The sequence below is a fragment of the Limanda limanda genome, chromosome 14, assembly GCF_963576545.1.
Source record: "Limanda limanda chromosome 14, fLimLim1.1, whole genome shotgun sequence".
NCBI lineage: Eukaryota > Metazoa > Chordata > Actinopteri > Pleuronectiformes > Pleuronectidae > Limanda > Limanda limanda.
In genome coordinates, this window is record NC_083649.1 from 1366454 (window position 1) to 1393770 (window position 27317).

Here is a 27317-nt window from a genome sequence, read left to right on the forward strand (position 1 = left end):
GATAAGTGACTGTATATAAAGATGATAAGTGACTGTATATAAAGATGATCAGTGACTGTGTATAAAGATGATCAGTGACTGTATATAAAGATGATCAGTGACTGTATATAAAGATGATCAGTGACTGTATATAAAGATGATAAGTGACTGTATATAAAGATGATCAGTGACTGTATATAAAGATGATCAGTGACTGTATATAAAGATGATCAGTGACTGTATATAAAGATGAACAGTGACTGTATATAAAGATGATCAGTGACTGTATATAAAGATGATCAGTGACTGTATATAAAGATGATCAGTGACTGTATATAAAGATGATAAGTGACTGTATATAAAGATGATAAGTGACTGTATATAAAGATGATAAGTGACTGTATATAAAGATGATCAGTGACTGTATATAAAGATGATCAGTGTCTGTATATAAAGATGATAAGTGACTGTATATAAAGATGATCAGTGACTGTATATAAAGATGATAAGTGACTGTATATAAAGATGATCAGTGACTGTATATAAAGATGATAAGTGACTGTATATAAAGACGATAAGTGACTGTATATAAAGATGATCAGTGACTGTATATTAAGATGATCAGTGACTGTATATAAAGATGATAAGTGACTGTATATAAAGAGGATCAGTGACTGTATATAAAGAGGATCAGTGACTGTATATAAAGATGATCAGTGACTGTATATAAAGATGATCAGTGACTGTATATAAAGACGAAAAGTGACTGTATATAAAGATGATCAGTGACTGTATATAAAGATGATCAGTGACTGTATATAAAGATGATCAGTGACTGTATATAAAGATGATCAGTGACTGTATATAAAGACGAAAAGTGACTGTATATAAAGATGATCAGTGACTGTATATAAAGATGATCAGTGACTGTATATAAAGATGATAAGTGACTGTATATAAAGATGATAAGTGACTGTATATAAAGATGATCAGTGACTGTATATAAAGATGATCAGTGACTGTATATAAAGATGATAAGTGACTGTATATAAAGATGATCAGTGACTGTATATAAAGATAAGTGACTGTATATAAAGATGATCAGTGACTGTATATAAAGATGATCAGTGACTGTATATAAAGATGATAAGTGACTGTATATAAAGAGGATCAGTGACTGTATATAAAGATGATAAGTGACTGTATATAAAGATGATAAGTGACTGTATATAAAGATGATCAGTGACTGTATATAAAGATGATAAGTGTCTCTCTGAGGCTTCTGATTTTCCGCTCTGACCTTTGACCTCTGTGCAGAGACCAGCTTCCATAGAAGGAGTGGCTCCCTCTCTGGTGGACGGGGATTATTTCGGGGTTGTGATTTATCTTTACACGTCTCTGTTCCTCAGCCGCAGTCTCTAAAAACAGCAGAATAAGAGTTATGAGTGAGTTATGAAGCTTAGAGATAAAAATGGCAACGTGTCCCTTTAAATTTCACATTCCTGGAATTACAGCTGTGATTGGAGGAGACGACGCTCAGTGACCAACCGAGTGTTCAGGTTCACGACAGTGTTCATTCAAGGACGAGGAACATTAACTGATGGTTCGGAGACGATTAACAATCATTGACTGTTTTTAAGTTGAAAGTTTCCCTTGAAATGATGCATCGCAGCTGTTTATTGCTTCACTTTACTTTTACATTAAAAATGTAGAAGACTGACGAAGAGACGTTATCATTGATGTAAAAAGAAAAAGCTTCTTGTTGTAATCAAGTGAAACTGCTGAATAAAGTTGTTGCTTTATAAGATTATGACGACATTTTAGGTATTTTTACATATTGATCAATGTTTTGTTATGTTGATGAAGTTAAATGCTCAGAAAATTAAGATAAATAACAACAAGTACTGAAGAAAATAATGTGTGTACTTATACCTCCTGGTGTTAGCCTCACATTAAAGTGTTTTTACTTCAGCATCATTAAGAAGAAGATTTAAAAACAGAGTTTCAGTTTCTACAGGATCAGTGAGCAGTCACACACACACACACATACACACTCAAAAACACACACACACACACACACACACACACACACACACACACACACACACACACACACACACACACACATGCTTCTACGATCACGAGCTGCTGCTTTAGAATCAGAATGAAATAAATCAGATGGACGATGTGGAGACACAAACATGATTAGAAGTTTAATAAGAGTCAAAGTGTGAAGACAATATTATTATAACACTTACACACTGCTGGTACTTAATGATAATTATAACAGTAATAATAATAAATGTCAATGTTTTCAGATGTGTATTTTCTATACATCATATGAGTACAACGTAACGTAACATGTACCTTTTGACACATTTAATTCAATAAAGACTGAATCTGCAGTTTCTCAGTAAAACAATGAAAATGTCATTTACTTTGTTGATTAAAATCATTTATTTCCTGATTCATTATGACTTTAAAAAAAAGGTTCACTGATGAAAACATAAAAACAGAGAAGACGCATGTTTCCTCTAAATAATATATTCTAAACTTCACTGTGTTTATATGAGAATTATGAGACTTTTCTGGGCTGAATCAGTTTAGACAGAAACGTTCGTATCTCTTTGGACTGGACTCCGTAGATTACGGGGTTCAAGCTGCCGGGGATGACGTGAAACAGAATGGCGGACAGCTTCCTGTAGTCAGATAACTGAGGGAAGCGATGCAGAATAACGATAAGCATTCCACAAAAGAACATGATCATATACGACATCAGGTGGGTGCTGCAGGTCTTCAGGGCCTTACTGTTCAGAGACTTGCTCTTACTGGTCACACACACGGCTGTGATCTTACCGTAGGTGAGAACTATGCTGCCGATAGAAGCTGTGAGCAGGACCACGGTGAACGTGAGGCCGTAGATGTTATTAATAAACACACTCTCACAGGAGAGTTTGAAAATGGAGGGGTTGTCACAGTAAGGATTTGTGATCACTGTCCTGCATCGGTTCAGTCTTATGGTCAAACCCAGCAGAATCCCCACCAGAACAAAGGCCGTGCCCCAGGCAGACATGGTCAGCATGGCCACTATGTTGTTGGTCATGATGGCGGCGTAACGCAGAGGATTACAGATGGCCACGTATCTGTCAAAGGCCATGATCATCAGTATCGTGTAAGCGGCGGTGCCGAACATGTGAGAGGTGAACGCCTGCAGCACACACTCGTAGTAGCTGATGAGGCGCTCGGAGGGAGGACGCAGGATGTCTGACAGCAACCGGGGCATAATATTAGTGCTTCCGATGATGTCATTGATGGGCATGTTACAGAAGAGCAGGTACATGGGCTGGTGAAGATTCTTATCTATGAAAATCACCACCAGGATGCCGATGTTTGCTGAGATGATGAGGATGTAGGAGAGTAAGAAGAAGAAGAAGACAGGGTAGACAGAAACCTGTGTGACCTTTAACCCCTCCACCTGCACGGTGTCGCTGTTCCACGTGAAGTTTTCCATCAACCTGCAAACAGAAGCTCACGGATCAAAAACATTAGAAATGAAAGAGGATTTAAATGAGACAACATTAAAACAGATGAACGACACCTTCAGTTTCTGTGAAGTTGTCAAACACCGAGAGAACCAACTTCTGCTGAAGCCGGGAGCTGGATTCACTTTTATAGAGAAGTCGTAACCAAGGGCAGGGAACTCGGATCATCTGGGAATTAACCTGAACAACATCAGAGTTCACGTTTAAACTTTTCTACCTGAAAGCAGCAGCTTGATGAGAGTGAGTCTGATGTGTGAGTGTGAAGAAGAGAAAGTTTCCTCCTTCTCTCCCTGAGCGTCTGTTCTCTGTGACTCTGGTGAGTGGGTTCCATCTCCTGAGAGAAGAACTGACTGAGAGTCTCAACCTGTCTCAACCAGCTGCAGCTGAAGAGTGAAGCTGAACTGAGATCAGTTAGAAACACTCTGAAGTTAATAACAACCAGAGTTTATCTCCAATATTCAGCAGGAAACTGTGAAACATGAAGGATTCTGAACAGTTTGGTGGATTTGATTCACATCATAAGACACAGAGACCAGTTCACCATGTGTGGCTGCAGGGGGCGCTGTTTATCAGTTAGAGTTTTATTAATGAATTATTATTAACTAGAATGAAACTTATAGAGAGCGTTCCCCAACCAAGGCCCACAACTCCCCTTAAGGTCAAATGCTCCAAATTACAGAAAACTCAGATATCAGTCCTCTTAATATGCCAGATTATTTACTCCAAGATCCATGAATTTTCTGTGAAATTGGCAAAAATATCCAAAAAAATCCCCTATTTTGCGACAGCGAAGAAAGTGGTTTAGAAAATCTTGGAACTGGCTCTTAAGAGTAAAAAGTCTCATCCTTCAACCAGTTTAGCAGTTTTGTGTTATCCTGTTGACAACAAAAACTGACAGGCGAAGAAAACATAATCTTCTCAATGGAGGTAAATAAGGCTTTACAACAAACGCGTACTGCCATAAGAAACTAATCTGTAACTGGAAAGTAAAAACTATAACATACAATTTCTAACATTCCTAGGACTGCAAAGCAGCACTGGGGCCCGAGCACATGCATTTTGAAGCGTTGCATGCATTTTGCATGAAAAAGAAAAATAATTACTGAGGATATATTGACACATAGAGCTGTTCAGGTTTGGAGTCTGATCATGAGACATCATTTTGGTGGTTATAGGACAATGCAGAGTGGAGTGCCGTACCTCAATGTTTACACGGTTTGAGGAAATGTCCCAATTCTGAGAGAGAGAGAGAGAGAGACGTAACCTTTGCAAGACATCAAGATTCCTTCGATCTTTGATCACTGACACTGTCACTGCAGGAGTGGAGTTGTTTGTTTGCCGCTCAAAATCAAAGGATTCATGGTACATGTATGTCAGCGATACAGAACATCATGTCTTAATGGCGTGTCGTCAAACTTTGACGCCACGCCACGGTCACACCGTGCGACGAAAAATCGATCTTTTAATCTTTTAAAAAGTGTATCTCCGCCTTGTTGAGATGACACTCATCTCCATTTGAAGTTGATCTGATGTAAGCCGAGCTACAAGTACCTCAAAGTTAAAATGTGGAATATGCACTAAATGCAAAATAGCAGGCCTTCTGTAGCGTTTTTCAAATTGTTCTTACTCAGCGAATCAGGAGCTGTGAGAGGTTTGTATTTAATCTGCTCTGATCCCCACTGAGAACGTGAAGTCATGAGAATACGTGTGCAGCCGGTTCCAAGCTTCAGTTCCCCACTTTTCTCTGAATGTGTTTAATGAACAGAGATTAAATGTCATATAAACTTCAGAGTCAACGTGTATAAACACGGTAACTGTTGGAGGAAAGAGACAAAAATAGACATAAAATAAACTTTGCATTATAAAAAGTGGAGGAACATCAACATGAGTGAGTCGCTCCGATGACTGTAGAGTGTTTCAAGAGTTTCCATTTCAGAAGATTAAACACACGACTGTCGACAAAACATCTGGTTCAGCAGCTGCAGTTTGGTCTGAGTCTGAGGACACGAGGACTCAAAGAAGGAGACAACGACATGAGGAGAAATGGTGAAGGAGATGAGGACACAATGACAAAGACGTGGAGAAAGGGAAACAAGAAATTTTAATAAAGGACAAGCAAATGAGGATGAAGAGACAAGGACACGGGGGAAGGGGGTGAGGAGACGAGGAGACATTCATCTGTGTCCGCTTGTCCTCTTTTTAACTCAGTCAGTCGTGTTTCTGCTCCTGATGATTATAAAGCTGACGACTGATCAGATTCATTTATTCAATATGATTGAATCTGAGCATGTCTCTTCATGCCTGTTGTCATGGAAACGTCAGATATGTTGTCTGTGTCTAATTCATCCATTTCTCAGCCTTCGTGTCTGGTCCTCTCCAGCTCTCATTAGCATCCAGCTAACTCCAGTCACTGGGTCAAGTACACGACGGATGCTAATCACATCATGTTGATCAGGAGGGCTCTGGCTAAGTAGCAGCTGCTAACAGGCTAATTAGCTCAAGGGTGATACGCTTGATAAAACCGATCGTTATGGGACACCTCCGTTAGCTGGATCTTGGACTTCCTGACGAGCAGACCCCAGGTGGTGAGAATGGGCAACCACACATCCGCCTCACTGACCCTGGGTACCGCGGCCCCTCAGGGCTGCCCCTCCTGTACTCCCTGTACACACAGGACTGTGTGGCAATACATAGTTCCAACATCATCCTCAAATTTGCAGATGCAGTACCATCCTGGGCCTCATCTCTAACAACGATGAGACTGCCGGTAGAGATGAGGTCAGGGGCTTGGCAACATGGTGACAAGAGAACAACCTGTTTCTCAACGTCTGCAAGACCAAGGACATGATCATGGACTTCAGGAAGCTGCAGAGGGGGGGTCATGATCCCATACATATCGATGGAGCTGTGGTGGAAAGAGTTTCCAAGTTCAAATTCCTCGGAGTGTTCATCACGGATGACATACCTGGTCCAAACAAGCGGACTCGGCAGTGAAAACTGCACAAAACTCTTTACTTTCTGAGGAGACTAAAGAAGTTTGGCATGGCTGCAAAAACACTGACAAACTTTTACAGGTGCACCATCGAGAGCATCCTCTCAGGCTGCTCTGCTGCTGATCGCAAGGCCCTGCAGAGGCTGGTGAAGACAGCGAAGCGGATCATCGGCTGCCATCTCCCTTCCGTGCAAGGCATCTACAACACAAGATGCCTGAGAAAAGCACGGAAGATCATCAAGGACCACAGCCACCCAGGCTGTGGACTTCTCACACTGCTGCCGTCTGGCAGACGCTACCGGAGCATCCGAGCACGGACCACCAGACTCTCAAACAGCTTCTTCCCCCAGGCCGCAAGGCTTTTGAATCAGCCGCACTGACACTCTGAACAGTTACCATGTACATTCTGCTCCACCACCCATACAAATACACTTACTACACATATATTCATATTATTTAATTTAATATTCCCCACTCCTGGTTAGGAGTGATACCATAAGATGGTGTGCCTTTGGGCATTCAATAAATTTGGGTATCAAAATAAAATATAAAACATTAAAATATTAATATTAATTTAAAGTTCTCTCTGGGAACCACCCTTCACAGAAGGGAAAAGATAGCCAATTTATTGATTAAGATCAGTCTCATTTAGATCTAGTTCAATAAGAAATCTCAATATTTACTATTAAAGATTATATAATGAACAGTGAAGGTTTATAGAGTTCTTGACAGTGTAGAGGTTGGCAAAATTCACTTATGCCACATTAATGAAGGGACATTTTTGAAAGAAAACATTTATTATGAACATTATAAAGTATAAAAACACAAATTACTAACAAAACGTACTAACTAACAAAGATGTGTATGTGAGTGTGTGTGTAAATGGGGGGCTCTCAAAATGGTGTCTAACAAAGAAAGTCACACCTTCCTGTGGGCTTTTAAGATGGCCCCTAAGATAACAGCTCCCCCCCCCCTCCTTCTGGAGTGGGGACGTAGTTAAGTAGGTGTAGAGATATGTGTGTCCGTGTAAATGCTAATCAGATAATGGAGGAGTCTGTGCAGAGCGTAACTCACATTAACTTTCATTTAGCTTGTAACTACAATAACACAACACGTATCAAACTTATAAACCCCACACAGAATCAAATAAACAGTCTTGCTTAGTCTAGTATCATTATTAAGCCCAGTATGTTACCAGTCCTTAGCAAGGGAGAAAGTTGCTGTGCAGTTGCAGTCCTGTGACGTCACCGGTTTGGTCGGAAGGTTGAAGTCTTCGCGGTGCTGTTGAGCTGTGCAGTTCAGTTGCTTATTGAATCTTAGTTCTTACCTGCAGGACATTGAGTCTCTACTAGGAGTTCGGAAAAAGCTTGAGATGCGTGGAGGTTTCCTTGAAGAGATGAGTTGGAATCTGCACCTCTGACCTCTGGTTGTTGCGTGGGAAGAGAAGAGTTGCTTGAGCAGCCCGGCCCTCTCCTTGGCGTTGCAGGAGAGAAGGGCGGCCGTCTGCCTCATTGGTGTCGGTGGAGAAGAAAGAGAATTGGGGGAGACCTTGGTCTTATATAGGCCCGGCTTTTCACACTTATGCGTGACTTTGCGGAAACAAAAGGAACCTGTTGCTTCCTGGGAGACTGAGTTCTTTGACCTTCTCAGAACAAAGAGAACTCGTTGCACCCTGGGAGACTGAGTTTGGGATGCTCGGTTCAGCACATGCGGCCATGTGCTTTCAGATTTTAGACCACAAATGTAGGTCGAAAGGGGAGCCTTTAGTTTCATAAAAACATGCAAAGCCGGAAAAGTCAATTGTCAGTTCATGTGGACTGTAACATCTGGGCATTTGTATATACTATGTAGTTAGCTAAGCAAGATTCAAATTAGACATATAATTCAGAGTTACAATAACAGTACAATATGAATAACCTGTGCTCTTCACTAGGTTGAAGGAGAAAACAGAAAACGTGACATTTGTAAATTGTAAGATAAGATGTAGAGAGAGGCGCGTACAATCATAATGTAATTTTTGAAATGTCCAAGCGTTTTGTTCACTCATTGGATCTTACTCAATGTAGTACTCAGTCGCATCTGTTATATTTAACAATTTTAAACTTCTCAGGTTTTCCTGCAGAAGGATGTCCTTACTTTCAAAAATCTCAAAATTCAAATGACTGTATCATTGTTTCTGTAACAATATGCTAATGTCATAACCTGTGTGGTATGGACTCCATTATTATGGAATTAAAGTAGTTGATCCAAACATATTTACAAAGTTGGCAGTGGTATGTAAGTTTAATCAGAATTTAGGTTTTTGAGTTTGCTGCTGTTGTTAACATTACATTTAGCTGACGCTTTTGTCCAAAGCGACTTACATTTTTAGTACACTCAACATTTCTGAGGGGCCATTTAGGGGTTCAGTATCTTGCCAATGACACTTCGGCATGCAGATGGGGAAGAGTGGGGATTGAACCGGCAACCTTCTTGTTGGAGAGCACCCACTCTACCCCCTAGGCCACACCGCCCCAAAACAGTTTTCCTATTAACTGCATGAAACTTTATACTGACTGTCAGTTCGGTGTTTAACTGTGTTGGTTAAACCGTGAGGGTCGAGCTCTGGATCGCCTGTGTCGTGGCTTCGGGCTGTAACGCTCTGCGGAGCCAGACTCTAAGTGGACTTCAGAGGCGCTGTCACTCTGTGCTCGGTCATAACCATATTGTGAACTGTACTCAGAGATCCTGTCGTCATCTTCTGAGTAGTGGTAATTTGTCTGGGCCAGAATGTCAGAGTACAGCTTCTTGCAGCTTCTACTGTGGGAATGCCTATTGTTGAGCCCGGTCCCATCCGGACCGAACAGCGTGTTTGTAGATTCGAGGTTCAAATGGGAAAGGTTAATAATTTAGACAAGTTCCATGTTCAAAAGTTTCACAGTAATAAGTTTATTGTATAAGAACAATACTTACAGAGAGTCTCTGTGGTTCTGCCGGACACGTCACCAGGTTCTCTGGATCATGTCCAGAAGAAGCGCGCACACTCATCCTAAGTCCACAGTATTTATCAAGACACAGGGTGCAACACAGAGGCGGTTCTTTCCTTGAGGGAACTCAGCAATTGGCCAGATGTATACTGTCTCCTCAAAGTGCAGTTTTTTGCAAGCATATCACTTGTCAGAGAAAATCCAAACCACCAGGTGTCCCACTACTGTGCCCTTACCAAACAGGGAGTCTGCCACAGCAGATTAGACTTAGAGGAGGTTTTCATATCTTTTTCTCACAATATTTCATGTGAAGTACTTCATTGTATTAATTCTGGCACGTCCTCTCTCATGTGCATGGTTACCAGTTGGTTGCTATGTTTGATTCCTGTTTCGTTGAATTTTCTGTGTTTGTGCTCTGTGTCTGACCCTGCGTCTGAGTCAAAAAGATATACATCATTCCAATTAAAAGAAACTGTTGTAATATTATTGATTCTATAAACTATACAGCTAATATTTATTCACAGGATATAGGTAAAATATAGACATAAGATAAAGAACAAAACATAGATATCTCAACACTATCTCTGGGAAGGTGGTGAACATGGCGGATACGCTCTGTGTCCCCACGCTGCCTCTACCCCCCTTCGCTTTGTTGTGAGGGGGGAGTTTTGAGGCTGCGGATAAATTTGACACCTTGGTGTTCGTTCTGACAGGCTCTGTTGCACTACCTGTAGCCTTGACAGTGACAACAGTTCCCCAAGCCACCTGTGACATCTTCCTGATCTGCTGCATTGAAGGTTTTCCTTCCTGTGTCATCAGTACAACGTGTGTGCGCATACATGGATGTAAATTACGTTAGAAAATGGTCTTGAAGGTGGGATTTTCTTCTAGGCCTGGTGTGTTCTTTCCTTGAAAATAAACATGCCTCAAGTGTTTGAAATAATCCTTGGGATTTTCACGACGTTAGTGTTTAATTTGGGATGCTGTAACAATGACTGTTATCTCATCAGGAGTAGAAGAGAATTCTTCGTCTAGTGCTCGACAGAGCTCTGTGTAGTTACAGCCGACACTGGAAGGAAGTGACTGAATAAACTTGTGAACAGCTGCAGAGCTGGTTTTTAACACAAGTCTAACCTTCTCTCTTTCTGTTGCATTTGGCACATCGCTTAAGCTGATATCTAGTTCCCTAAAGTAATTCAATACTTGTTAATTGTCAATGTTGTTATCACAGTTGTCTGGATCAAATTGTTCAATATCTTTAGCTAGAAACTCAAGCAACTCGCAGCGCGGACACTGTGAGGTCCAGCTGTGTGCATCACCTACTACAGGTCTCTCTGGTTGAGGGGGAGGTGCTACAACATTTTGGAATTGTTGGGGGGAGACTCCTGAGTGCTGACCGCCACACAATGGCTCGTAAAACTTGAGGCCTACAAGACCAAGCTGAAACCAGTTCTACCGGTTTCTACTCTAAATCCACACATTCTTCAGCCGACCTGGAGCTTTTTCTTGGTGGGGGAAGCATCTCGGATGTCCCTCAGGAGGACCCCCACTGTCGTTCAGCCGCTCCCTGAGATTTGACTTCTGACCTTCAATTGGCAACCACAAACGTTTGTTTAATTCATTTCATTTCCTTTCTTTTATCTCAGTCGAAGTTTTATTTTGATTGGACCTTTTGCTGTTTTAACTTGAAAGACCGAAACGGGAAGTTCACTCGCGGGACGAGCTTAGACATTTCCCACACGGACTATTCTTTTCACACGATATACAACGGCTACAAGCAGCCGCACATCCCTGCAGAAGAAGACGAAGCTTCATCCCGTCAAGGAGCACGAGAAATCCGCTCCGGAATCGGCCCAGCTGAGCTCCGTGTCCCAATCGAACCACCAGAGCAAGCCTGAGAGGCCACGAGTTGTATTCACTGGACTTCCGGGACATCCGGGGCTGTGGTAAATATTAACTATTGAGATTATTAATTTAACATTTATCATATGAGACTGATATTTATAGTTTGACTCGTTGGTCCCTGTAACCAGGGTGGTGCCCCGCTACGATAAGTAATAATTACAGATTGTATCATTCTTAATTGATAATTTTATTGTTTTCATTAATTATTTAACTATTCTTAATGGATAACCTTATCATTTCTAATTAATTATTTTACAATTCTTAAGTGATAGCCTTATCATTTTTAATTATTTTTAATAAATCATTTTCATTATTTTAATAATCATATTTCATGATTATTAATAATTAGCCAACGTCAAATCTACTCCTATTGCAGAACAGAATGTGGAAGTCCCCCCTTTCGAGAGTTGTGCACCGAAAAATGTGTAATTCATCAGTGGATGAGAAGTGTATGAGGCACAATGTGTCCTTGAAGATAAACTACATGTGTCATCAATGTCAGTGTCAGACTCAGAAAGATGGAAAGTTAGGAAGCTGTTACCTCTTCCTGTCAGTGAAGGATCAGAAGGTGACTTAATTCCCAAAGACTTATGGTCGGATGGGATTTTGTCCCATCTTGGGAGTGAAGAGGGAGTTAACTGTACACTATCAGAGGAGTTTGAATCGGAATAACCAGAATCACTTTGGTTCAAAAACTGATGTGAGGCCGCGCCTCCTAATCTAAGTTTTAACAAATCCTCCTTGTATGAAAATAGATCTGACTCTGCTGAGTGAAGGTCTTCCAAATAGTGCAGAGTTTTCTTACTAGCAGTCTGCTTTCTCCTGGAGGAGAAAGCATTTCTGCACTCTTAGGGCATTTACCTCCTGTTCCATGGCTGCTTTGCTCTGACAGGCAAGGTTGATTTGCCTGTGGAAATTTTGAATCATACATCTCAACAATGGGCCCTTTGATGCTGTTTGTGCAAAACATCTGTCATTCAGTAGTGAATATATTTCTTTATTGCACTCATTGAAGTTCAGCTTGCTGATGTATTTAGGATAGCCAGGGGTCAGGCTCGGTGCTAGGGAAGAAACAAATTGTTCTACACAGGGGTTCTCCATTGTTGGATCTGAAATTTAAGGATTAGATTTAAGTTTATAAATCAACAGCCTTGTGGTTGGCTTTTGTGTTGTGATGGCAGACCTTGTAGTGTGGATTCTATCGTACACTAGCCTAACTAAAACTATGGTGGGTAAAACAGTTCACCAAACTATTATTAACACTAACTGATATGCAAGGCAGTAAGAGTTAGGGATTCTATAAATTCACAGGGCTGAAAGCACACTGTGGCTCTTTCTCAGGTTCTCTTATCAAACTTGGCTGATATGCTAGGTAGTAGCAGCTAGGTACAAGCTCTGTTACAAAGGGTCGGTGGCATGATATGTCTTATTTAAAAAGCATTTAACAGTTACAGGAATTTTCGCAGCCTGACCAGTTAACATTGAATATGTGATATTCAAATGTTAAAAGAAATTCTTAAAATTTGAACAAAAAACATTCAACTAGAATTATTAGCAACAATAGCAATCTTTCAGTGTTACGCTATGGGGACTTAAAATTGTAGTTATTAATAATTATTTAATTTATGAGAAAATTAAATTTTGACCTCAATGCACTTGTCTGTAAATACAGTTGAATGTCTGCTCCGGTGGCAGACAAGTGGAATTATTCAAACCTTAAGCTTGACTGCAAATTCCAAATTCAGTTATTTCTGGCGTTGGCCAATTGCATAGTCATGGATTTTTGCCAACTGTATTATGCCTCACACGGGGCACCATATGTTGTGCAATAATGGTTAGGAGTGATACCATAAGATGGTGTGCCTTTAGGCGTTCAATAAATTTGGTTATCAAAATAAAATTTAAAACATTAATATTTTAAATATTAATATTAAATAATAGAGATGAGCCGGATGCTCGGCTGAAACGAGTATCCGGTACGGATAAAGCACTTTTGCCGAGTACGATTATTATACGAGTAATCGGAGTCATTATCTGTGCTCGGACTGAATGAAAATCCTCACACAGCGTCACAGCGCTCCTCCCGTCACACACGGCTCTGCTCACTCACTCACAGAACAGCTCTCTGTCTCTCAGTCACTCAGGTTCACTGCGCATCGGGACTGTTCCATAGGCTCAGTCAAGGAAGCAGAAATGATTTGTTCATTTCCCGACTGGGTCTTCGGGTACGAGTCTTTGGAAAATTTTTCACGAGACCTGCATTGGCTCAGTAGAGGAGCGCTGCAGATGCGAGGGACGTTCACTGTCTCCCGGAGAAGTGAACGCTCTGTGTTTTTAGTATAGAAAGACGTGAATTGTATTTGTTCACGGGTCATGGTGACTGGTTTTGTTGTTTTCACTTTACATTTACACTTACTTTACAGTAAAGTAAACCTCTATTAAATACAGTACAACATGACAGTTTGTATGGTTTGAAATTGTCATTTATTATCACACTGGCATTTAATTATCACGGCAAACAATTACACTGCACTAAACTTTAAGTGTTAATGTAAGGTGAAAATAGCAAGGCCAGTCTGTGTGACTTGTGAACGAATGTGGATCGCGTCTTTCTGTGCTGGGGACACAGAGTGTTCGTTTCCCCGGGAGACAGTGAACGTCCCTGGCATCTCACTCACACACACACACACACACACACACACCTGGTGTGGAAATAAATTTAAAAAAAATATAAAATAAAAAAATCATAAAAAAATTTCAAAGTTAAAAAGAAAGTTATGTTGAACCAGCCCACTTCCGGGTTAAATCACACCCACTTCCGGGTTAGGCCCCGCCCGCTCCGAGTACGGATACGGATACGGATAATTCATATGGTTAACAGATACAGATACAGATAATGCTGTACTTGCTCATCCCTATTAAATAATAACTTTAGTTTGTTTAAAGTTCTCTCTGGGCACCAGCCTCACAGAAGGGAAAAGATAGCCAATTTATTGATTAAGAGCAGTCTCATTTAGATCTAGTTCAATTAGAAATCTTAATATTTACTATTAAAGATTATATAATGAACAGTGAAGGTTTATAGAGTTCTTGACAGTGTTGAGGTTGGCAAAATCCACTTATGCAACATTAATGAAGTAACAATAATAAAGTATAAAAACACAAATTACAAAACAAATTTTTGACCACACATGTAGGCCGAAAGGGGAGCCTTTAGGCTCATAGAAACATGTTTCCCAACAGTTATATGTTATATGTTAGAGGTTAGAGGTTATAGGGTTTATGTTAAATGGTATGCTATTTTTCATTTTTATTTTGTAAAGCCCGCCTACTGCGTAGATGTTGCCTGCCAGGTCACAAGAATTTCACTGCTCCGATGAAGCTGTCATTGGTGCATGTGACAATAAACTCTGATTTGATTTGATATTTGATTTGAAGTCGAACTTTACGTCTCAAATCTTTTCTTTCACCTGTTGTACGTTGAAGTGCAACGATTTTTATTAAGATTCTTTATTAACTAATGGGAAATCAGTGTCAGATCCAGTCAATAGAAACGATCTTTAGAGGGAAACTTTACACTTTTATACTTTTACTTTTTTGATGGGGTAAAGAGTTGGAATCAGTACTTTAACTTTGACACTGAAGAAAATAATGTGTGTATTTATACCTCCTGGTGTCAACCTCACATTAAAGGGTTTTTACTTCAGCATCATTAAGAGGAAGATTTAAAAAGAGAGTTTCTACAGAATCAGTGAACAGACACACACACACACACACACACACACTCACATAGACACACATACACACACTCACAAACAGACACACACACACACACGCTTCTACTGCTTTAGAATCAGAATGAAATAAATCAGATGGACGATGTGGAGACACAAACATGATTAATTATTATTACACTTTCAAACTGCTTGTTCTTAAAAGAAGCCCATTTTACCGCAGTTGATATGGTTCATTGGGGTCTTAATGAAATGTCTAAAACATATTTTGGTCAAAATATCACAAGGATCATTTAAAACAGCACCTTTTTTACCCTGTCTAGAGTAGCCCTCCTCAGATTGACCTGTTTTGTGTCGAAGTGTGAAGACAATATTATTATTACACTTTCACACTGCTGGTACTTAATGATAATTATAACAGCAATAATAATAAATGTCAATGTTTTCAGATGTGTATTGTCTATACGTCATATAAGTACAACGTAATGTAACATGTACCTTTACTTCAATAAAGACTGAAGTCTGCAGTTTCTCAGTAAAACAATGAAGATGTCATTTACTTTGTTGATTAAAATCATTTATTTTCCTGATTCATTATGACTTTAAAAAAAAGGTTCACTGATGAAAACATAAAAACAGAGAAGACGCATGTTTCCTCTAAATAATGTATTTTAAACTTCACTGTGTTTATATGAGAATTATGAGACTTTTCTGAGCTGAATCAGTTTAGACAGAAACGTTCGTATCTCTTTGGACTGGACTCCGTAGATTACGGGGTTCAAGCTGGCGGGGATGACGTTAAACAGAATGGCGGACAGCTTCCTGTAGTCAGATAACTGAGGGAAGCGATGCAGAATAATGACAATCATTCCACTACACAGCATGATCATATACGACATCAGGTGGGTGCTGCAGGTCTTCAGGGCCTTACTGTTCAGAGACTTGCTCTTACTGGTCACACACACGACTGTGATCTTAGCGTAGGTGAGAACTATACTGCCGATAGAAGAAGAGAGCAGGACCACGCTGAACGTGAGGCCGTAGATGTTATTAATAAACACACTCTCACAGGAGAGTTTGAACAGCGAGGCGTTGTCACAGTAAGGATTCGTGATCACTGTCCTGCATCGGTTCAGTCTTATGGTCAAACCCAGCAGAATCCCCACCAGAACAAAGGCCACACCCCAGGCAGACACAGTCAGCTTGACCACTATGTTGTTGGTCATGATGGCGGCGTAACGCAGAGGATTACAGATGGCCACGTATCTGTCAAAGGCCATGATCATCAGTATCGTGTGAGAGGTGGTGGCGAACATGTGCGTGGAGAACGCCTGCAGCACACACTCGTAGTAGCTGATGAGGAGGGAGGAGGGAGGACGCAGGATGTCTGACAGCAACCGGGGCAACAAGATGGAGTTTCCCATGATGTCATTTACGGGCAGGTTGCAGAAGAGCAGGTACATGGGCTGGTGAAGGTTCTTATCTATGAAAATCACCACCAGGATGCCGATGTTTGCTGAGATGATGAGGATGTAGGAGAGTAAGAAGAAGAAGAAGACGGGGTAGACAGAAACCTGTGTGACCTGTAACCCCTCCAGCTGCAGGGTGTCGCTGTTCAACGTGAAGTTTTCCATCAACCTGCAAACAGAAGCTCAAGGATCAGTTTTCACATGGTTTAAATAAACAGAGTTTTAACTGCAGACGATAAATCAGGAAAAACATTAGAAATGAAAGAGGATTTAAATGAGACAACATTAAAACAGATGAACGACACCTTCAGTTTTTGTGAAGTTATCAAACACAGAGAGAACCAACTTCTGCTGAAGCCGGGAGCTGGATTCACTTTTATCGAGAAGTCGTAACCAGGGGCAGGGAACTCGGATCATCTGGGAATTAACCTGAACAACATCAGAGTTCACGTTTAAACTTTTCTACCTGAAAGCAGCAGCTTGATGAGAGTGAGTCTGATGTGCGAGTGTAAACAAGAGAAAGTTTCATCCTTCTCTCCCTGAGCGTCTGTTCTCTGTGACTCTGGTGAGTGGGTTCCATCTCCTGAGAGAAGAACTGACTGAGAGTCACAACCTGTCTCAAGCAGCTGCAGCTGAAGAGTGAAGCTGAACTGAGATCAGTTAGAAACACTCTGAAGTTAATAACAACCAGAGTCTATCTCCAAGATTCAGCAGGAAACTGTGAAACATGAAGGATTCTGAACAGTTTGGTGGATTTGATTCACTTCATCAGACACAGAGACCAGTTCACCATGTGTGGCTGCAGGGGGCGCTGTTCCTCAGTTAGAGTTACAGAGTGATGCTTTTAAGGGAAAAAGTGATGATTTGTTGTATACTTTATTAATGGATTATTATTAACTAGAATGAAACTTATAGAGAGCGTGCCTCAACCAAGGCCCACAAGTCCCCTTAAGGTCACATGCTCCAAATTACAGAAAATTCAGATATTAGTCCTCTTAATATGCCAGATTATTTTCTGTGAAATTGGCAAAAATATCCAAAAAAATCCTCTATTTTGCAACAGCTCAGAAAGTGGTTTATAAAATCTTGGAACTGGCTGAACTTTTGTGTTATCCTGTTAAAATCTTCTCAATGGAGGTAAATAAGGCTTTACAACAAACGCGTACTGCCAAAATTACATTTCATTTAGCTGACGCTTTTATCCAAAGCGACTTACAATAAGTGCATTCAACCCCGAGGGAGCAAACCCAGAACAACAAGAATCAAGACAGTACAATTTTTTCGAAATAAAGCAAAACTACAAAGTGCTATTGGTAAGTGCCATTTTAGTGTTACCAAAGTGTTAGTTTCAAAAGTGGTTAGTTTTTTTTAAATTTTTTTAATTTTAAAATTTTATTTAAGGTACAGTCGGAAGAGGTGTGTTTTTAGTTTTCTGCGGAAGATGTGTAAACTTTCAGATGTCCGGAAGTCAATTGGGAGCTCACTCCCCCATTTAGGAGCTAGGACAGCAAACAGTCGTGATTTTGATGAGTGTTTAGTAAAGGAGCAACGAGCCGATTAGCCGCAGTAGTGTAGTATTGACAATACACCACTGTTCACACACATACACACACTTTAACGTGTAGTCAGATACACATAGCGTAAACACACAAACATAACACATAGTTCTTCTCCTGCTTCTCAACCTCAGAATGTTTCATACTCCTTAAAAAGGGAGTCTAACCTCTGGCTTCATGAATCACTTCATTATATTAGTTCTGAGACTCCCTCACACACACACAGCGGACAGATTAGACTAGAGGTTTTCATGCCTTTCTCACAGTTTTCTATGACCTCACTTCACTTCACACACACATAAAATAAGCACACACACGAGGCAATATGCTCATGAACTCTAGTAACCGCGACACGGCTTGCACGTCATCACGCAACGCCAGGAGGAGGACCCGACGAGATCCGACCAATCCCAATCCAAGAAGAACCTCTGTCATGCCCAGTATCAATATCTAAGCTTTCTGCGTACTCTGCCTCAGCGCCATTTTTCCTGTACAGGATCAGTGGACCATGCATGATCATTTGCTAGACACCGCAGTTTCCTGACCTGTGACCTCTGAATAAACCTGCTTAATTTTAACTTGAGAACGACCCCTCCTGACTTTGATTTCCACCCGCAACAGTAGTGTGATTGAATTTAGGTTGGTTAAAAATCAGTCGAGCTGCTGCATTCTGGATGAGCTGCAAAGGTCGGATGGTAGACCTGCCAGGAGGGTGTTACAGTAGTCTAGGCGTGAGATGACCAGGGCCTGGACCAGAACCTGCACCGCCTTCTGAGTGAGAAGCTGACGTATTCTCCGGATAAGAAACTAATCTGTAACTGGAAAGTACAAACTATAACATACAATTTCAAAAAATTCTAGGACTGCAAAGCAGCACTGGGCGGGCCCGAGCACATGCATTTTGAAGCGTTGCATGCATTTTGCCTGAAAAATATAAATAATGACTGAGAAAATATTGACACAGAGCTGTTCAGGCTTGGAGTCTGATCATGAGATAGTAGTTTGGTGGTGATAGGACAATGCAGAGTGGAGTTATGACAACATTGTAGCCTTTGGCAAAGGATGAACCTTTGCCGTACCTCTATGTTTACACGGTTTGAGGAAATGTCCCAATTCTGAGCGAGAACGCGAGAGAGACGTAACCTTTGCAAGAAATAAAGATTCCTCTGATCTTCGATCACTGACACTGCAGGAGTGGAGTTGTTTGTTTACAGCTCAGCACCAAAGGATTCATGGTCCATGTATGACCGCGTTACAGAACATTGTGTTTTAATGGCGTGTAATCAAACTTTAACGCCACGCCACAGTCACACCGTGTGACGAAACATCAATCTCTCTAGCTCCGTCTTGTTGTGATGACACTCATCTCAATTTGAAGTTGATCTGATGAAAGCCCTGTGTTGGGGGAGATCCCAGTGTATTGACCATCACACAATGGGTCATAAATACTTGAGGCCTACAAGACAATCAAAAAAACAGTTCTACTGGTTTCCACTGTTAAGCAACACCTTCCTCAGCCATCCTGGAGCCTCTCCGAGTGGGGGAAGCATTTCCTGGGCTCCCTCAGAGGACCCCCACTGTGTTTCTAGCCACTTCCTGATATTTGATCCCTGACATCTCATTGGCTGAGAGCCAACTGAAGCCCATGACCACTTCCTGAGGAGGCAGGAACTCCTCAGGTGGTATAAAATTAATGAGCTCACAGAAAACGCTGCCATTTTCCTGTACTGACGTTTCAACCAGACCTCCCCAGACCTGACCAGATGACCCAGTAGCTAAAGGAGGCGATTACCACTTTTGTTTTAATTCATTTTATTTTCTTTCTTTTATCTTCGTTTTATTTTGAGAGGACCTTTTTTTGTTTTAACTTGAAAGATGAAAACAGGAAGTTCACTCGCGGGACGAGCTCAGACACTTTCCACACAGACTTTTTCTTTCCACACGATCTACAAACGGCTTCAAAACAGCCGTTCCCTGCAGAAGCGCAGCGTTCATTCCGCTGAGGAGCAAGAATAATCCGTTCCTGTTCAGCAGCACGATCTCCGCTGCTACAGAAGAAGAAGACGAAGCTTCATCTGTCAAGGAGCACGAGAAAATTCGCTCCAGTTCAGCCCAGCTGAACTCCGTGCCCCAATCGAACCACCGGAGCAAGCCTGAGAGGCCACAAGTTATTCACTGGACTTCCGGGACATTCACGCTGAACGCGCACGCACCCCACGAAACCACAGTCACAGTAAGAGCCATATTGTCTGGGCAGAGACTAGTTTTAATACTTAGCGTGTCGTTTAATATTTGAGTGTATTTGTTAGTGGGACCTCCGTGTCTCCTGTTTAGCTGTGCTTGCCGGCACTTCCGGTAGCTGTGGTCCGGCCTTGTTTTATTGTGTTACAGTGTTTAAGCGCCGCGACGAAGCGTCTCCGGCTGCACTGTGACCGTCTGACCAACTTTACAGAGACTTTACCGGTCAAACTTCAGCACACAACGCCGCTTGGGTGCTGAAGTTTGTAAAACTTGTCTCTGACGGTGTTTTTAAGAGCTCCTTTGATATTTCCTTGCATGTTCTCTCTCTCTCTCTCTCTCTCTCTCTCTCTCTCTCTCTCTCTCTCTCTCTCTCTCTCTCTCTCTCTCTCTCTCTCTTCTCCTGAACCTGCTTACATACACGTTCCGATCTGTATTCACACATTTCAAGTTTCCTAGATAACTCTGTACTTAGAGAGGCTTAATGCATCTGGAAGCCATTCGGCCCAAAGGCCAAAGCAGAGATAAAGAATTCTCTTTGTCTGAAAATTCCTTTGTGTTAATTAATGCGGCGACCGCCATTTTGGGCTTCGGCCTCATGGTGTCATTAACATAAGCTACATTTTGAATAACGTGAGTTAGACCACCATTTTGAGAGTTTATCATAGCCACTCCTCCTTTCCCTCTCTCTCTCCTCCATTTTTGGCTTCACATTCCTAAGACGAATCCGCCATTTTGGTTGTAGTCCCGGTAAGTTAGACCACCATTTTGAGAGTTTATCATCGCAACTCCCCCTTTCTCTCTCACAGACACAAACATAGAAACACACACACACACACACACACACACACACACACACACACACACACACAGAGACATACATAGACCATAGGTTTCACATGTGTGCTCTAACTTGTGTTAAGTGCTGCTGCTGTTGTTATCTTTGAAATATTGGAGTTTGTTAAAATGATGAATCATTAAATAACATTAACTTTATTTCCCCTTTTTAATAATTCCTTTTGTAATTAAAGTATCTGTATTCTGTGATTATTTGTGCATATGTAAGTGAATACAGCTGGATTATGATAGCCTGTGCTCGAACTTAAAACCCTTCATTGTTTATTATATAATCATTAATATTAACTATTGAGATTATTAATTTAACTTTTATCAGATGAGAATGATATTTATAGATTGACTTGTTGGTCCCTGTAACCAGGGTGGTGCCCCGCTATGATAAGTAATAATTACAGATTGTTTCATTCTTAATGATAATTTTATTGTTTTCATTAATTATTTAACTATTTTTAATGGATAACCTAATCTTTTCTAATTAATTATTTTACTATTCTTAAGTGATAGCCTTATCATTTTTAATTATTTTCAATAAATAATTTTTATTATTTTAATAATCATATTTCATAATTATTAATAATTAGCCAACGTCAAGTCTAATCCTATTGCACAACACCTGCTACAAGTACCTCAAAGTAAAAAATGTGGAATATGGCCAAAATGGCCACTAAATGCAAAATAGCATGCTTCCTGTGGCGTTTTTCCAATTGCAACTAAATACTTTTTTGTTTGTGAAGATCGGTCAATGTGAATGTTACGATCTTATTTTAAGCTGACCCAAAAAGTGCAGACCAAGAACACGGGAGGTAGATGGTAGGAAAAGGTTTATTGGAAATTCCAATAAAGCAGGCAGGCAGGACTCTGTGAATGGAGTTGAACCAGGAAGGTGCGCAGCTGAATCACACAGGTGAACGGACGATTTGGCGATGACAGGGGACATGAGCTGAGGTTTTATGGAGTGGAGTCGGAGTCGATGAGATGAATCTCAGCTGCGCAGGTATTCCACAGGAGGCCCCTCCCAGCTCCAGGTTGAGCCAACTGTGGAAGGAGAACAGTGGGGAGAGGGAAAACAAGGGGGTGGAAAACCTGGTCCTGACAGTGAACACGTTCCGGGGTCTTGGGGGTACTGTTGAGCCATTTTGCGACGACCATTGAAAATTCCTCCAGAATACGTATATTTTCACCACTCTCTAACTTTCTGCAAATTTTGGTAAGAATCTGAGCATGTTAAAGCCTCACATTAAAGTGTTTTTACTTCAGCATCATTAAGACGAAGATTTAAAAAGAGAGTTTCAGTTTCTACAGGATCAGTGAGCAGTCACACACACACACACATACACTCACTAAAACACAAACACACACACACGCTTCTACGATCACGAGCTGCTGCTTTAGAATCAGAATGAAAAAAATCAGATGGACGATGTGGAGACACAAACATGATTAGAAGTTTAATAAGAGTCGAGGTGTGAAGACAACATTATTATTACACTTTCAAAGTGCTGGTACTTAATGATAATTATAACATTAATACTAATAAATGTCAATATTTTAAATACAATGTATTTTCTATACATCATATAAGTACAACGTAATGTAACATGTACCTTTTGACACATTTACTTCAATAAAGACTGAATCTGCAGTTTCTCAGTAAAACAATGAAAATGTGATTTACTTTGTTGATTAAAATAATTTATTTTCCTGATTCATCATGACTTTAAAAAAAAGGTTCACTGATGAAAACATAAAAACAGAGAAGACGCATGTTTCCTATAAATAATATATTTTAAACTTCACTGTGTTTATATGAGAATTATGAGAATTTTCTGGACTGAATCAGTTTTAAGGCGGTATTTGTTCTTGATAGTGATGTTATTCAGGCCACGGAGGTCTAATACAAGGGCGGAGAGTCTTATCCTTCTTCACGACAAAGAAAAAACCAGCACCAAGAGGGGAAGAGGATGGGCGGATTATCCCAGCAGCTAAGGATTCTTTAATATAATTTTCCATGGCCTCCCGTTCAGGGCGCGAGATATTATATAACTGGATAGCGGGCAGAGTTGAACCAAGGAGCAGATCAATAGCACAATCATAAGGTCTATGGGGAGGGGTAGAGAAAGAGCCCGTTCTTTGCTAAAAAACTCACCTAAATCATGGTACTCCAGAGGAATGGCTGACAAGTCTGGTGGCTTAGGCTGAGGGCAACCTGATGCGTTGGCTCCATCTGCTGGGGACAAAGCTGACTGCAGGCACGTAGAGTGACAAAAACTGCTCCAACCTATGATTCTCCCCTCTGCCCAATCTATGTGGGGGTTGTGTCTCCTCAACCAAAATAAAATTTATTTTCCTGATTCATTATGACTTTAAAAAAAAGGTTCACTGATGAAAACATAAAAACAGAGAAGACGCATGTTTCCTCTAAATAATATATTTTAAACGTCACTGTGTTTATATGAGAATTATGAGACTTTTCTGGGCTGAATCAGTTTAGACAGAAACGTTCGTATCTCTTTGGACTGGACTCCGTAGATGATGGGGTTCAAGCTGCCGGGGATGACGTGAAACAGAATGGCGGACAGCTTCCTGTAGTCAGAGTACTGAGGGAAGCGATGCAGAATAACGATGATAAATCCACTACACAGCATGATCATATACGACATCAGGTGGGTGCTGCAGGTCTTCAGGGCCTTACTGTTCAGAGACTTGCTCTTACTGGTCACACACACGACTGTGATCTTAGCGTAGGTGAGAACTATGCTGCCGATAGAAGAAGAGAGCAGGACCACGGTGAACGTGAGGCCGTAGATGTTATTAATAAACACACTCTCACAGGAGAGTTTGAACAGCGAGGCGTTGTCACAGTAAGGATTCATGATCACTGTCCTGCATCGGCTCAGTCTTATGGTCAAACCCAGCAGAATCCCCACCAGAACAAAGGCCACGCCCCAGGCAGACACAGTCAGCTTGACCACTATGTTGTTGGTCATGATGGTGGCGTAACGCAGAGGATTACAGATGGCCACGTATCTGTCAAAGGCCATGATCATCAGTATCGTGTGAGAGGTGGTGGCGAACATGTGCGTGGAGAACGCCTGCAGCACACACTCGTAGTAGCTGATGAGGCGCTCGGAGGGAGGACGCAGGATGTCTGACAGCAACCGGGGCAACATGATGGAGTTTCCCACGATGTCATTTACGGGCAGGTTACAGAAGAGCAGGTACATGGGCTGGTGAAGGTTCTTATCTATGAAAATCACCACCAGGATGCCGATGTTTGCTAAGATGATGAGGATGTAGGAGAGTAAGAAGAAGAAGAAGACAGGGTAGACAGAAACCTGTGTGACCTTTAACCCCTCCACCTGCAGGGTGTCACTGTTCAACGTGAAGTTTTCCATCGACCTGCAAACAGAAGCTCAAGGATCAGTTTTCACATGGTTTAAATAAACAGAGTTTTAACTGCAGACGATAAATCAGGAAAAACATTAGAAATCAAAGAGGATTTAAATGAGACAACATTAAAACAGATGAACGACACCTTCAGTTTCTGTGAAGTTGTCAAACACAGAGAGAACAAACTTCTGCTGAAGCCGGGAGCTGGATTCACTTTTATAGAGAAGTCGTAACCAGGGGCAGGGAACTCGGATCATCTGGGAATTAACCTGAACAACATCAGAGTTCACGTTTAAACTTTTCTACCTGAAAGCAGCAGCTTGATGAAAGTGAGTCTGATGTGTGAGTGTAAACAAGAGAAAGTTTCCTCCTTCTCTCCCTGAGCGTCTGTTCTCTGTGACTCTGGTGAGTGGGTTCCATCTCCTGAGAGAAGAACTGACTGAGAGTCACAACCTGTCTCAACCAGCTGCAGCTGAAGAGTGAAGCTGAACTGAGATCAGTTAGAAACACTCTGAAGTTAATAACAACCAGAGTTTATCTCCAAGATTCAGCAGGAAACTGTGAAACATGAAGAATTTGAACAGTTTGGTGGATTTGATTCACTTCATCAGACACAGAGACCAGTTCACCATGTGTGGCTGCAGGGGGCGCTGTTCCTCAGTTAGAGTGACAGAGTGATGCTTTAAAGGGAAAAAGTGATGATTTGTTTTATGCTTTATTAATGGATTATTATTAACTAGAATGAAACTTGAACGTGGCCCAAGCAAGGCCCACAAGTCCCCTTAAGGTCAAATGCTTCAAATTACAGAAAACTCAGATATCAGTGCTCTTAATATGCCAGATTTTTTTAATATTGGAACTGCCACTGCAGAATAAAAAGTCTCATCCTTTAACCAGTTTAACAGTTTTGTGTTATCCTGTTGACAACAAAAACTGACGGGCGACAAAAACATAATCTTCTCAATGGAGATAAATAAGGCTTTACAACAAACGCGTACTGCCATTAGAAACTTATCTGTAACTGGAAAGTAAAAACTATAACATATAATTTCAAAAATTTCTAGGACTGGAAAGCAGCACTTGGCGGGGCCCGAGCACATGCATTTTGAAGCGTTGCATGCATTTTGCCTGAAAAATATAAATAATGACTGAGTAAATATTGACACATAGAGCTGCTCAGGCTTGGACTCTGATCACGAGACAGAAGTTTGGTGGTGATAGGACAATGCAGAGTGGAGTTATGACAACATCGTCTCCTTTGGCGATTGATGAACCTTCGCCGTACCTCAATGTTTGTTCTGAGAGAGAGAGAGAGAGAGAGAGAGAGAGAGAGAGACGTAACCCTTGCAAGATATAAAGATTCCTTCGATCTTTAATCACTGACACTGCAGAAGTGGAGTTGTTTGTTTACGGCTCAGCATCAAAGGATTCATGGTCAATGTATGTCCGCGATACAGAACATCGTGTTTTAATGGCGTATGATCGACTAGCACTTTTGGAAATATGTTCGACGCTAAATACTGAGTTTTTTTCAACTTACCGGAGTGTTTGCTGTGGCTCCTTTGTTCTACAGCTCTGCTTACCAATACCCCGACGGAAGAGAAAGAAGCGAGGGAAGCGCGCCGGTATCCTGTGCAGAGGTCAGACGTGATGCTGCAATCACCCGCTGCCGAGCATTCTGCTCGCGAATGTTCAATCCCTGGACAATAAAATGGACGAGCTGCACGCACGGATTAACTTCCAGCAGGACATCGCAAACTGCTGTGTGCTGGAGCTCACTGAGACCTGGCTGGATCCCATGGTGCCTGACTCGGCCGTCACTACGGCCGGTTTTCCATCTACCGGCAGGACAGAACCCCCGAGTCGGGTAAGAGCAGAGGTGGAGGTGTATGCTTAATGGTGAACTCTCGCTGGGGCTTCAGATGTTGCTGCAATTTCAGCACACTGCTCACCAGACCTGGAGCTGCTATCAGTAAAAGTCCGACCTTTTTACCTTCCCCGTGAGTTCAGCTCCGTTATAATCACAGCTGTTTACATTCCACCGCAGGCCGACAAAACATGCGCATTAGAGGATCTGTACGGAGTTATTAATGGACTGGAGGATGCACACCCTGAGGCCGTCTCTATTGTTGTTGGTGACTTCAATTGGGCTAATATGAGGAAAGTTCTGCCAAAATATAATCAACACATTAACTTTCACCCCCGGGTAGTGTTGTCACGATACCAAAATTATGACTTCGATACTATACCTGCCAAAATATCACGATACTCGATACTTTCGATACGATACCACCAATACGATACAATACCACAAATACGGTACGATGCCACAAATACGGTACGATGCCACAAATACGGTACGATACCACAAATACGATACGATACTGGTATATTTATTTATCATAGTAATAAATAAAACATCTGTAAGGTTCCCTTTTTTACCAGCTTGTTCCTGCCCAGCTTTTTGAACACTTAACAAATGGTATTCATATTAGTATTAGCCTACAGAAAGATATTAATGAAAACTACATGGTGACATCATAGCATTGATTATACACGGCGATGCAGGCCTATTGTCCGTATCTGACTATATCAATACATAGTTATTTCCACAAGAGTTACATAATTTTACAGATGTGTGTTTGAGGTGGAAAAAAAGTAAAAACATGCCACCTGAGCGAGTGAGTG

At 41.3% G+C, this 27317-nt stretch overlaps 3 protein-coding genes across 3 annotated transcripts; all 3 read right to left on the reverse strand.

The window, feature by feature from the left end:
• Positions 1-2554: 2554 nt before the first annotated feature.
• On the reverse strand, positions 2555-3490 carry LOC133019581 (olfactory receptor 8G17-like). The gene has a single exon (XM_061086112.1). It carries the CDS (start codon positions 3488-3490, stop codon positions 2555-2557), a length of 936 nt encoding a protein of 311 aa, XP_060942095.1.
• A 12326-nt stretch (positions 3491-15816) lies between these two features.
• LOC133019589 (olfactory receptor 8G17-like) lies at positions 15817-16752 on the reverse strand. Its single transcript, XM_061086121.1, has one exon. The coding sequence runs from the start codon at positions 16750-16752 to the stop codon at positions 15817-15819; it is 936 nt and encodes a 311-aa protein (XP_060942104.1).
• Positions 16753-23698: 6946 nt separating this feature from the next.
• LOC133019597 (olfactory receptor 8G17-like) lies at positions 23699-24634 on the reverse strand. Its single transcript, XM_061086130.1, has one exon. It carries the CDS (start codon positions 24632-24634, stop codon positions 23699-23701), a length of 936 nt encoding a protein of 311 aa, XP_060942113.1.
• Positions 24635-27317: the final 2683 nt, after the last annotated feature.

What these genes read in the sequence shown, in the direction of transcription:
- LOC133019589 (XM_061086121.1), bottom strand. Translation starts at nt 16,752, where the DNA reads ATGGAAAACTTCACGTTGAACAGCGACACCCTGCAGCTGGAGGGGTTA.
- LOC133019581 (XM_061086112.1), bottom strand. Translation starts at nt 3,490, where the DNA reads ATGGAAAACTTCACGTGGAACAGCGACACCGTGCAGGTGGAGGGGTTA.
- LOC133019597 (XM_061086130.1), bottom strand. Translation starts at nt 24,634, where the DNA reads ATGGAAAACTTCACGTTGAACAGTGACACCCTGCAGGTGGAGGGGTTA.